This window comes from Seriola lalandi, unplaced genomic scaffold (genome assembly GCF_002814215.2).
Source record: "Seriola lalandi dorsalis isolate HSWRI2012SDOR001 ecotype SW California unplaced genomic scaffold, Sedor1 jcf7180002054945, whole genome shotgun sequence".
NCBI lineage: Eukaryota > Metazoa > Chordata > Actinopteri > Carangiformes > Carangidae > Seriola > Seriola lalandi.
In genome coordinates, this window is record NW_019525496.1 from 3,497,940 (window position 1) to 3,510,465 (window position 12,526).

At 41.8% G+C, this 12,526-nt stretch overlaps 1 protein-coding gene across 3 annotated transcripts in view; it reads left to right on the forward strand.

The window, feature by feature from the left end:
• The first annotated feature begins 5,227 nt into the window (after positions 1-5,227).
• The window catches only part of dock5 (dedicator of cytokinesis 5), a 30,161-nt gene continuing 22,862 nt past the window's right edge, over positions 5,228-12,526 (forward strand). For all 3 annotated transcript variants that reach the window (XM_087170316.1, XM_023394113.2, XM_023394114.2), the window contains exons 1-5: positions 5,228-5,388; positions 11,525-11,608; positions 11,864-11,904; positions 11,993-12,048; positions 12,323-12,419. In XM_087170316.1, coding sequence (XP_087026442.1) covers positions 5,346-5,388; positions 11,525-11,608; positions 11,864-11,904; positions 11,993-12,048; positions 12,323-12,419 — 321 coding nt within the window. In that variant the 5' untranslated portion in view covers positions 5,228-5,345. The remainder of the gene's footprint in view (positions 5,389-11,524; positions 11,609-11,863; positions 11,905-11,992; positions 12,049-12,322; positions 12,420-12,526) is intronic.

Sequence of the window (12,526 nt, forward strand, 5' to 3'; positions counted from 1 at the left end):
GGTGGGGTGGGGTGGGGTGGGGTGAGTATCTCACTGCACTAAACCTTGGATGAGGACAGACTGTTTTTTACCCGGCAAAGAGGTGGAGAGAACGAGGGCTTCCTTTAGGCATCTGCAGAGATGTAATCCCTATCACACCGATGAACACGAAACATGCACACTCTCTATCGGTCTTCTCTTCTCGCACACACAGATTTAGACAACAACCCTCACAGGAGTGGATGCAGCACACTTTGAACACACTTTGCATCATCTTGGGGATTGTAACCTATGCTAATAACTGCATGAACTATATGCATCTCCTTCTCCTCTCCCTCTCCATCATCCTTGTCCTTGGTTTACCCCGCCTTGAGCTAGACTACATTATCCTCCTGTCTCCGTGGCTCTCAGCTGCTAAGACTAGAGCCAGTCCAGCGGAGCACTCAGTTTAATCATTAGAAATTCTACTTTGCAATGAATTTGGCTTCGCTTACACACACCTCTCACCACTCAAAGCGAGAGCAATATTGCAAATGTTTTCTTATTGATTAAAAGTGCACTAGTGATATATTGTTGGCTGGATTTTAACACGTAAGCTGCCTGCAGAGAGGATGCTGAAGCAGTGATAGCACTCTTCACAGTAAATACTGTACACCACCAGCAGGATGTATACTGTAGCGAGATACTCCCTCAGGTGCTCATATGTATCACTCGTGTCGCATGCAGTTAGGGGAAGCTTGCAGGTCTGTGTGTGTGTGTGGGTTTGTGTGTGTGCGTGTGTGTCTTTGTGTGTATTTTTGTGTCTCGGGGCACAGTGGAAAACAGATCCCCTGTAAATGTAGCATATAAAAAAAAGCTGTATTATTTTTACCACATTTCATCTTTTATTGAGTTTCACCCCCTGTTTCATCCGTCACATTTGGCCTGTGAACAGAGTGGTGTATAAATCTTATAACTCTCCCTCTTGTGGGCATGCACTATGTGAAAGGGAAGGAGGCCCATCACTGAGGCCCACTGAAACCTCCCAGATATACCAATCCTTGACAAAACAAAGAGCAGGAGGTGCAGCAGGAGACACTGACAGCAGCTGAGTTTCCTGTAAAAAGGTAAAACAAACGTGTGTAGTGTAGTAAGTTACCCTAAAATAGATACGATTGTTTTCAATGTAAAAGCGTCTGTGTTTCACTCCTACTGCCAGGATGGTTATAGTATATATCGTCAGTTTTACTCAATAGCTTCCATCACCACACCTAAATATGACACTTGTGTCCCAGCCGTTTTTAACATCATCATCATCACATATGGAAAAATCTAGAATTTAAAAGCACATCTAAAGACCGGCTTAGTCCCAGAGTCATTACACGTTGTCTGCATATGGAGAAGAATATCAACTTTCTAATACAATAAATGGCTATCACATTTCAGAAGGATACAGGATACAGTCATGCACTGTTTTGGTCTCAGTGTCAGGAATCTAATCTGCAACCCAGAGTACCAGAAGCACGGCTTGTTATTTGGATTTGTACTCAGGCTTACATGACAACCTTTAGGTTTATAACCGAGGTAATGCTGAGGTGAAATGTTGCACTTTAGTGTACACAGATGTCGGCACCTCCAAAAGACAGCATATATTTGCATTCATTACTTTTAATGAACACTGGGAGACTATAATCAAAAACCAGACTTATTGCTTTCCATGTCTTTGGATTAGTTTGACTTTGAGGGAAGCGCTTGTCATCCTGATTGTGTTTTCTGAAACTGTAGGTAGGATGTGTGCACTCCTCTCAGACTGCTCAGGCTGTGGTCCAGACTGCAGGGTGGGTGGTCACGCTGCAGTCTGCCTTTTCAGTTGTCACACAGCCACGCTTTGTCTTCACAAAGAAAAGGAAGTCTCAGATAAGAGTTGTGGCTCCCTCTGCTGATCTCAGAGAACCACCTAATTAAAAGCCTCTGTGGAACGAGCCTTTGCAATGGCCTGGTAGACAGCAGACAGCAGACTATTTCATTTAAAGATGTGGCGCTCTCGCTCTAAAAATAGAGACTTGCTTCTCTTGGTGTACATACCCACTACAGTGCTACAAAGGATGCTTCTCTGAGTCAGATAGAGACAAATGGGGGAGCCTGAGGGCACATCCTTTGTCGTGCATCACAACCTAGACATTAGATGTTAGACTTGTGGGTGTAAATGTGCTAACCCTAACTCACCTGCAGTCGACTGACTCTGTGATCACATGCATTAACACTGCATAGGTCCCACTGTCTGTATTTCTTCAGGCTGGGCTGCAAGTGAAACCCATCTGTGAAAAATAACTCTGTTTATCTGACCATAACATCAGAAGATAGATCACAGGCACAGTAAATGTACAGGAATTCATGTAGTTGTCAAAATAAGCACAGAAAAATATGGACAGCTCGCATCATTACACAGTGACCATGGCGACTTCGCGCAGCGAGAGCAAGAAAAACACATCTTTTATTTAACATTCTGTAGAAGTAGAAAAGTTTGAATATGACTTCTAGCACCAAAAAGTCAACTGCAAATCAACTTCTGCCCCAGGAGGTTGAGTCCTTGTGCGCAGATAGCGCATTGATCTATCTGCATGGCATTGCAGGACCGGGCTATTACCTGATTCTGCTGCCAGACAGCCAGGTGGGTGCTTAGGCCCAATTTGCTTCTGGCGTCATGCGGTCCTGGCAGTGGACCCATAAATCCATTAGGCCTTTTGTCCGCTTTTGTCTCAGGAACTGAACACCTTGGCGGGGGCTACGTCCAAAGCCCTACCACTCAGAAGTCTCTTGTAGTTCCCCACATCATAGAAGTCACGGTTCAGTGAGTTTATTAATGTCAGCAACTGAATAACAGTGGAGTCAAGACGGGTCAAGCTTTATTCATATGGTACCTTTCATACATATGGATGCTCACAAACACACACACACACACACACACTAACATACACACACAAACACTCAGAGGCACACACAAACACAAACACTCAGAGGCACACACTCTTCAGCACGTATGCCCACAAATACTCCACAAATAGTGTGGGAAGTTATCATTTCAATTGTCTGTCACGCTAAATGTTCATTCATAGCGTGTCTGTTATGACACACTGGGAGGCCCTCAGGCAAAGCAAACAGACTGGATGCTCCTGTTTCAGGACAAAAACAGTAGCTTCATCTTTTCTTTTTCTTTTTTTTCTTTTTTCGGCAATAACCACAGCCCACTCTCACCAGAACACTTCTTCACTCTCATGCAGAAAGTGAGAGCTTCAGTTTTTACGTTCAGCTGTTGTGACTTTTTATCCACATGTGCATCTTTACCCCACACATCTGCACATAGATGATAGACTTTTTTTTGCTTTTTTTTGCTATTACTAACATGCTGCACCTTGCGGGAGAGTTTTAATAGAAGACACAATCTGATCTAAGAAGTTGAGGGAAGCATGGATTTTCTGTGGAGACTCAGTCACAGCTGTCACACACTGATGCAAGGCCCGCACCCACACACATAGACCAGCCCACCGCCATGTGAATTTACTGATTTCCCTATAAAGGCTCTGTTGCAGGGAAGAGTTAATGAAGTTATAGAAGCAGACATCTAAAACACTATGTCACAACAGAATGTGATACATCAGTCTACTGTTTGCAATAGCACAAAGCAGTCAGGTGATGGCAATATTGTATTCCTTTTTGCAGATAACTTTTGATATGAAGTGTGAACAATTTTGCCAAAGGTATGAGGAGAATCAGAGGCAAGCACCTGCAGCTCAGCTCAGAAACCGGTCACCATAATCATGTGTAACAGCTCAAGTCATAAGCTTGGAAGTTGTACGTGTAGCTGCAAAATATATCTCTAGTTGCTAATTTCCGGATGAGTTCAATTAATGTGTTTCAATCCTTTATGAATTGTCAAAAATACAATAGAACACAATACTGGGTCTGAGAAGTAGGAGAAAATGATTAATGCATGTAACTGTTTTCGTAGCAGAAGTTCAAAATGTCATCTGAAATTATGATTCTTAAAAATTTCTGCTTTCCTGATCATAGTTTTGGCCAATAACAAACGGCTCACAGCGCTGTTTTGCAGTGTCCATATGTTCCGTAGTTCTGTCTTTTTCAAATATAGTGAGATTCAATAATGGCTTTCAATCACACTATATTGTGTTGTGTTAGTACTAATTCACCACAAGCTGTGTTTTAAAGCAGCTACATCACAATAGGTGGAGAAAAAATGGACATCATCCTGTCAAAGAGAACAACAAAAGCATTGGATGACTGAACATTATTGACAGCACCATTTGGCTGACCACACACACACACACACACACACACAAACACACACACACACACACGCACACACACACACACACACACACACACACTGGGCAAACACAAACAAAAGGCTAAGTGGGCTACCAGGTGTCAGCCAGCAGCTGTAAATTACTTCACTGGGCAGGGGAGGAGGGTGGTGAGCTATATTTGTGATATACTGACCATGATGAAACCACATTAAAAATTAAACCGAGCAGCCTCGTTGATGGATTTCAATACAACTGTTTTAGCCATACTTATGTTTTTCTAAACAGTTATTTGTGCTGCTTGTATGAAATGGTCTGCACAGCTAAATCAAATAAATTCTTATTTGAGGATATAAACATGTCCCAGGTCTAGTCACTCAGAATACAGTGGGTCTCCTTTAAATCAGTCAGTGTGAGCAGCAGCAGCAGTAGCAAGGAGCTTGCAATTCAATTTCATTTTAAATTAAAAACAATAACCTGGTTATAATTTATTTATGACACATGAGTGATTTATAACCCGGGTTTAGATTAATTATTCTACTCTAGATTGTCAAATGTGCGTGTCAGTGTAGTTGTGAGAGTGAGGTGAACACCATCAGGAGTCCTTGAAGCAAAACGAAGAATAGTTCAGTCACTATAATTTCTCTAAATTCAATTTTAGCTCATTTGAGGATTTATGAGGAATTGTTACAGGTATCGATTGACTGGCGTCTCGGGCAGAATAGCTTCTCGGACAAGGTTCCTGGAGACAAACCGTTGATGAAGTGAGCGTCCGTGCTGTAATGTGCTGGATGTGTGTGTGTGTGTGTGTGTGTGTGTGTGTGTGTGTGTGTGTGTGTGTGTGTGTAGGGGGGTGAGGGGGAGGGTAGTTTGGGCAGCTCGTGGTTCACGCCTATCCCCTTCTCTCCTCTCGCAGCAGTGTTTGCCCTCCTCTCCCCTCCCCGTTCCCAAGTCATGATGGCGGAACTCTAGACTTCGGTATGAGCAGGAGTGCACCGCCCGTCCTCGTTTAGCAACTGTATATAGTTATTTATTTATTCAGCCAACTTTACATCTTTCCACGCAATGACCCGTTGGATTCCCACCAAAAAAGAGAAATACGGAGTCGGTAAGTTCTTAAATTTATCGTGCGTGTGGTTTGTTGGTGGTGGGATCGCCGAGTGAACTCCCAGCAACTACACCAACAACTTTCAAAGGAAAGGGGACTTAGTGGAGTTTGGAAACACAAGTTATTGGCGACTTTGTTGTTGTTGTTGTTGTTGTCGTCGTCGGTACATTGCGGATATGAACACTGTTGCCCTGCTGGGTTTCACAAACTTTTTCTTACACCAGGCAACTTGATATTTACCCTCCGTGTTGTCCCAGTGACTCCAGATATTTGGTTGTAATAAAAAAAAAAAGCTTTTATGGCTGTCCATAATAGGTGGTGAGGAAATATGGAGAAGAGCCAAGAGTTCAATGAGCATAGCAGTCATTGTTGTACTCAATCTATCTGAGCTGACTTGCTGTAGTTACTGTGAACTTAAATGAATCCTCACTTTGCTGGAAGGTCCCTCAAAGCCCCCTCAAGGACTCCTGTAGGGGCCCACATGGGAGACACTGCTGTGACTGTACTGTATTTGAGATAAGAGAATTAAATTTGCATAGACATTGGGTTGACAAATGGCATTTGGCTATGCTTACATAGGACTTTCCTGTATCAGTGTAATGAACTATAACTTGTAAGCATATTTAAACACATGTCTGTGTTCCTTACAACCTAGAGTTTAGATTTTTTTTATTTTGACTCCAGTGGTTTGTGATAAGGTGTGGCCCTGTTACCTGTGTGTATGTGTGTGTTTGTGGGCTTGCATACTACTGTGCATGCATGTTCATGCTATCAGGTAGACTTCCACACCCTCAAAGTAAATCAGCACAAACCAAAGTTGTTGGCTCAATCCCTGTCTGGTTTACTGACTTTATGACTTTATAGCCAGCACAGGTTAGCTGGTCATTGGACACCATTCTGACTCACCTCGAAGACTGTACTTAAAGCTACAGACACTTGTGCAGACCGTGTTTCCTGGTGTGCGGTAGATGTTAACACATGAAGAAAACCCTGCATGTGGGGATAATGAATACACCTAGTGTGTAGTTTTTCTGGCGTAGGTGTGAATCAGAGCCCAGGACTGAAAATACCTCACCTATGCTGGATCACCTCTCATTGACTTCAGCTTAGGTTTTAAAGGCAGTGTTGTTTGCTCTGTCGCTGTTGTGACTAAAAATCATTTTTGAACTCACAATTCGGGCATATAGGTTCTGCTCTGCAGCACAAACACTTGGTCATGTATGACCTTGTTTTAGCAGCTGATGTTGAGGAATGTTTTTCTCTGTGTTAATCCTTTTAGATCCTAGTATGGCATTCAAAATTGTTGCTCTGCATGATTCTGTAGACTGTGCTGTTCTCCTGACATTCACATAAGAAACAGGGCAGGAGTCACTAACACTGTACTTAATCCTTAAAATACCATCGGACCCTGTACAAGGTCTTACATTTTTAATCCGATTAGTCAACCCAGGCTGCGCTCAAATACAGGCAACTACATTTTGGGATGAAAGAAGAGATCGCAAGGTTTCTGATAATATCAGTTATATCATGCTAGCTAACAGGGAAATATGGATAATATGGGGCTTAAGATATCACTATCTTTTATGGTGAATTTGTGACACCATAATAATAGGATAGCCTCCTAATTTCCACATCCTTAAGAGAAGCACTGTACTAAAGGCTAAAATGAAGCACTGAAATCAGCAGGTGAAAAATATGTGCATCTCTGTTTTTACACTATTTGCATCTATACTGGCATCCTGTATGTTTATTAGATTTCAAGGCAAGGTGTCTTTAATGAGGAGCAAATGCTTACATGAATTTTAACAAACCAAGATAAAGCTTCCCATTTGTATTGACAGCTTATGTCAACAACATTACACATCTGCTGTTCACAGATGTGGTCACTGAATAACAGTAAGCCAGGAAGTTAAAGGGGAACTCTGCTGATTTTACACATCAAGTGTGTTCAGAAGGTGTTGGGGAATACTACTACATATGTGACAAGTTGTGTAAAGCTTAAAGCCTGTGGCTGCAGAGGAAGCTCTATTAAATCACCTCAAATACTGTGACTTGAATCAGAGGCGGTTGGGTCTGAAGTTTGAAAATGAAAAAAAAAATTTGGGGACATAGAGTTAGAGTGAAGTGAACTTACCAAACCTCTAGCTCCTCATCTGTGCTTTAGGCTAGATCCTCCAGGATACACCAGCCACTACCAGCATTGTGGGTAATGTAGGCAAAACCAGGTTTTAACAAGGAAGAAAAATGTATGGAATAAAAAAGATGGTACACCTGGCTACATCATTTTATATCCTTTTTCAAAACCTGACTATTGTGAGTCTGACAATGTTACAGGAGTGCAGTGCTAAATAGTGTAGCGTAGTCTTAAAGACTATGGTACACATCTGCTTCTTCTCCCTCATTGAAAAATGCAGCGCTTTAAACATGCCAATACGTTTTAATTTAAAAGTTCACCAGTGACACCCCTTTAAAGGTTAAACTCCAACTTCACTGAAAAGTACATTGTCGGGGTGTGTGACGTCATAAATCCACGTCGTATGTAAACATCGTAAACTCAGATTTAAGGTTAGTGCAGAGAAACTTTTCCCCTTCAGCAGATGAATGTGAAAACATACTACGACTGACAAACTCTGCACCGTGAACCTCAAAAAGCCACACAAGGCAAAGCACATCTTTGAATGGAGGGAGACTTTAATATATTATTGTTCTAATGATTATATTTGAATCACAGCAGCAAACCCCTGGGGTTTACTTGTTGTATATATTGTATAATAATATAATGATTGCGATACCTTACATTTCTTCCAAAGCAGCAATGCTGCCTCCTATTATTACTATCAGTTTTCTTCAGGGAACTGCCTTTCAACCCATTCAAGTCGTAAAGACTGACTTCTGCTTGTACTCACTTCAGTTCGTGTGAACTGGGTTACAAGTGCTCAACCCCGTTTTCCACTCAGTGATATTATGCAATAAATAGCAAATGAGTTTTTTTAAGATTATGAGCAGCTTAAAGTTGTTGTCTGTGCAGGTGTTGCAGGCTGTGTGGGTGTCTTTTTAGTAAAACAAATCTAAAGCTGTTGAGATTTGCAGCCTCCATCGATTGCAATCACTACACCCCTGATTGTCCATCTTGCAATGTCAAACCTGATTGCAGCAGGTGATTTGGAGATTGGAGGTGTTGACCTTGTTCTCAGTTTTGATGAACTGACCAGATGGTTGGGCAGCCCGTGACTTTTTAAAACTTAATTTGAGAATAATTCTTTAAGAACCTGGAGAAAGGTGCTTTTTTTTTTTTCTCCGTCACATAACACAGTTTTTATTTTCTTTCTATTAAATGTTGCATCAGGGTTTTTAACTAGAATTAGAAGATGAGCCAACACTGGTCTAATTTTGTCCCTTTTTGCACTATTAGCTTGGAACTTGAGAATTAACTTTCTGATTTATGGATAACCTATAAGGACTTATCATCTGGAGCCTAGTTTTAAGAGCTGCGGATCGTTCTGGCTGTCTAGACAGTAGACAGGAGGTGAAAGGCTTTTCTATCGAGGTCTTTATGTTTTGAAACGTCCTGCCTGAGGAGATTTGGCTGAAAAACAAGCTTTAATAGACCTGCTTTTACCTAATGACTTTTTGTAGATAAACTGTACCTCTCCCTACTTTGGTAGCACAAATTTGTTCATTTGGACACAAGTTTTATGAGAAATAGATGATACATTACTGAGTGTTGTCTTCCTGAAGACCTTTACGAATACATCAGATTTTATGTAATACCTGTGTCCACTTGGTTTGAAGTAAACATTTCTCAATTGTGATGATTTAAAAAAAAAAAAATTGAATAGCGTAGTTTGTAAAATGGTTTGCTTTCAAGCTCTTCTGTACAAATGAAAAAGAAGGTTGTTGTTTTTGTTACATCAGAGCCTGTTTGTGCAGCATGGCATTCGTCTGCTCCATTACTGCCTTTATTATTCCATTTCTTTCATGTATTGGACTGAACGTTATTCAGCAGGGAATCAGACAGAGTTCAGCTTACCAATCTCTCTGTTCAATTGTATGTTCAAGGGTTGATTCTTGTATCTTGCATCATTTTTTTCAAAGTTTTTTTTCCCCCCACTTGTTTTATTCATTGGTCCGATTTTTCTATCATGGCCATAACTTGGAGAATTTGTTTATGTTTTGCTTTTCACACCCAGCCAGTGATGAGAACAATAGATTCTCGTTGCATTGTGTTAACTTTGATGAGCTGCCAGCAGCTGCTCAAACTGTTCAGCCCTGCTGTTCTTAAATTGCTGGCTAATCCACTTCTATGATAAATCACTTAGAGTGAATTAGGCTGACTTTGATTTAACATTAGTATGCACATTAACTTGAACCTGAGCAGATAGAGGTTTTATTGGAATTTACAACAGCAGATACAGCCTCAGTATTTCAAGTTTAAGAGGAAGATAGTGCGTCTCAGCGTTGCACAGACGAGCTGCGCTGCCAAGGCCCAAACTGCTGACTTTAGTTGAGACAGTGTGGCATCGCAACACGCTCAACTGGGTCGCTGCCACTGGCATATTGCCATGCCGTTGCCAGGCCTGGACACTGTGTCAAGTTGGAGAATGGACCATTGTCACTCTCGGCATGACCAGAGGCAGATGTCATTTCTTCAGTGCACGTTTCATTCGATATTGTTCTGGCTGCACAAATAATTTCCTGGGGAAAACAAAAACTCCTTTCAACAGTATTCACACCATGCCAGTGACTTCTTTTTAAATAAAACAACACACACTGTGGTGTTGCAGGACGGAACTTTCTGTTCATAATAATATTGTGGTTTGTCTTTTTAGAGGTGATAACCACCATGTGAGGAAACTCATGTTTTTACTTAAGGGTAAATAAAAGCAAGAAAAACATAATTTGTTTTGCAGAGGCTTTGGTATTTGTTTTCCCTTGTGGGATCTCCTGGTAAAGTGTCATTCACAGGAACCTGTTCAGGTGATCCTAACAACATAGGCAGCATGGGTCTACCTAGTATTTTTAAAAGCCCAAGGGCTGGTTACAAAACAGTCTCGGACTAAAATCTGATTCCCTGTGTTGATGTATGCCTGTGCAAATTTCTTTTCTGGAAAGTTAGAAAAATCTGTCAGCGAGGAGGAAATCGTGGAGAGAAAAAGAGGTAGTCACATTCACTGTTTTGTCAAGTTTTGGTATTCAGACTGAGGTGTGATAAGCTGAGCCAGTTGAAGCGTGCTCGGAAATCTGGCCTCCAGCAACAAGCATTATCACCATGCAAGTCAGGACAGAGCTCTGCTCATGGTTCTTCTATCTGACTGTGAGAATGAGTGGCTCCACACTATAGCAGCTCCCTCAAGTCATGACAAAGACCTTTGCTACAGTATTGTTAGGCAAGGTTTGTCTTTTGCAACGCCTGTCTGGTTTTGCGTGTGCGCTCGTCTGATCCGCCCCATACATGTCCTTGTTGGAGAGTTAAAAAGGGAAAGACAGGAGTCGCCTCCAGGAAAGCTGTTAGCTTAATAAACTGAATGTAGAGAAGGGCAAGGCTGGTAGGTGAGCCTTTTTAGCAGAAAGGAAACTTGTGACCAAAGGCCACAGTGGTATGATGAGGTCAGAAATATAGAGAGTGTGATACCATCGCCTTCTTTTAAGCTCTGCCTCTCACTGTTGACACTGAAGATACCTGCTCCAGAACAGTCCATTTGCTGAAACATTAAACACAGCCTCAGGGCTTCCATTTCAATTAAGAGTCATCAAAATGCTTTAGAGGTTTGAGTCACACAGTCTTCCTGCACAGCTCATCGTCTGCTGTAAGAAAGAGCACTGAGATGAGGAATAAATCACAGATTGAAGATCCTCTTTGCCTTCGAGTCCAAGTTCTGTGACACGGCGGGCGAATTGGTTTCCCTTTCCAGGGAGAGAAGGCAAACCTCTGATCCAAAACTTTTTAAATACACACTTTCTCCTATGTGTTAGCAGTTATTGAAAAGGGATTTGGGGTTTTGCTTAATCCACCGGACCTTGAGGAGGAAGAAAACTTGTCAGTCAAACTGTCGACCGAAACCTTTTCTTTGTCAACACTGGTTACTGAATGTTGTGTGTGTTTCTCATAATGAGACAGTCCTGCTTTTTACTTCAGCAATCTACAATTATGATCCCAGTGGTGAGCAGGAGCTGTGTCTACAGGTGGGGGACACGGTGCACATACTTGAGAAATTGGAAGGTGAGTGAAGCTGAACACAACACGCCCCGACACATCCCTTCTCTCTCTCTCTCTCTCTCTCCCCTTTTTCTGTGCAAGCTGACTCAGGAACTTAGATGAAATGTTGAATTAGCCGGCGATCAATATGCAATACATAACAATGTAAATGAGTCTCCCGCATTGTCCTCCTGACAGGTTGCACTGTCATCACTCTTACCTTGTCCACTACCTCTCCCTCACTGTAATAGCTTTCTCTATTAATTTGTTTCTCCCCAGGCTGGTACAGGGGCTACACGCTACGAAAGAAATCACACAAGGTAAGGGCTTAATTAGCACTCCGTTATCTCCTAACCAATGTTGTTATTTCTATATGCATATGCTGATAGTGCCTCATTGTTTCCTCAGGGCATTTTCCCATCTTCCTACATCCACTTAAAGGAGGCAACAGTTGAAGGAATAGGGTGAGATCACATATCAGTAAACATATCATCTTGATGATAATCCACTTTCCTTTTGATTTGCTGCCCTGCCTTGTCATTTGCCAATAACGTAGCAGTGTACTTGTAATTATCATAAGTGAGGATTCAGTAATGCTTTACTTGGCTGTGTAGGGAAACCGTCCAACTATTTATCATGTATAGAAATGCACTTGAGTTTGTCCAAATGATGTGACATGATCTGCGACTGATGAGCCACTTGTTCAGTATCTTATTATTCTCTTCTTGTGGCTGGTAGCCAGCAGGAAATAATTATTCCAGCAGATTTACCCCTGGTGCAGGAGCTCGGGGCAACTCTGAGGGAATGGGCACAGATATGGCACAAGCTCTTCGTGGTATGTGTAGATTGTCTCTCTGTTATCAGCCCCTCTGTTTTTCTAGTACACACAGTCATGTTCACCTCCCTGATCCCCACCACTTTTACTCACTTTTGTTTTGTTTC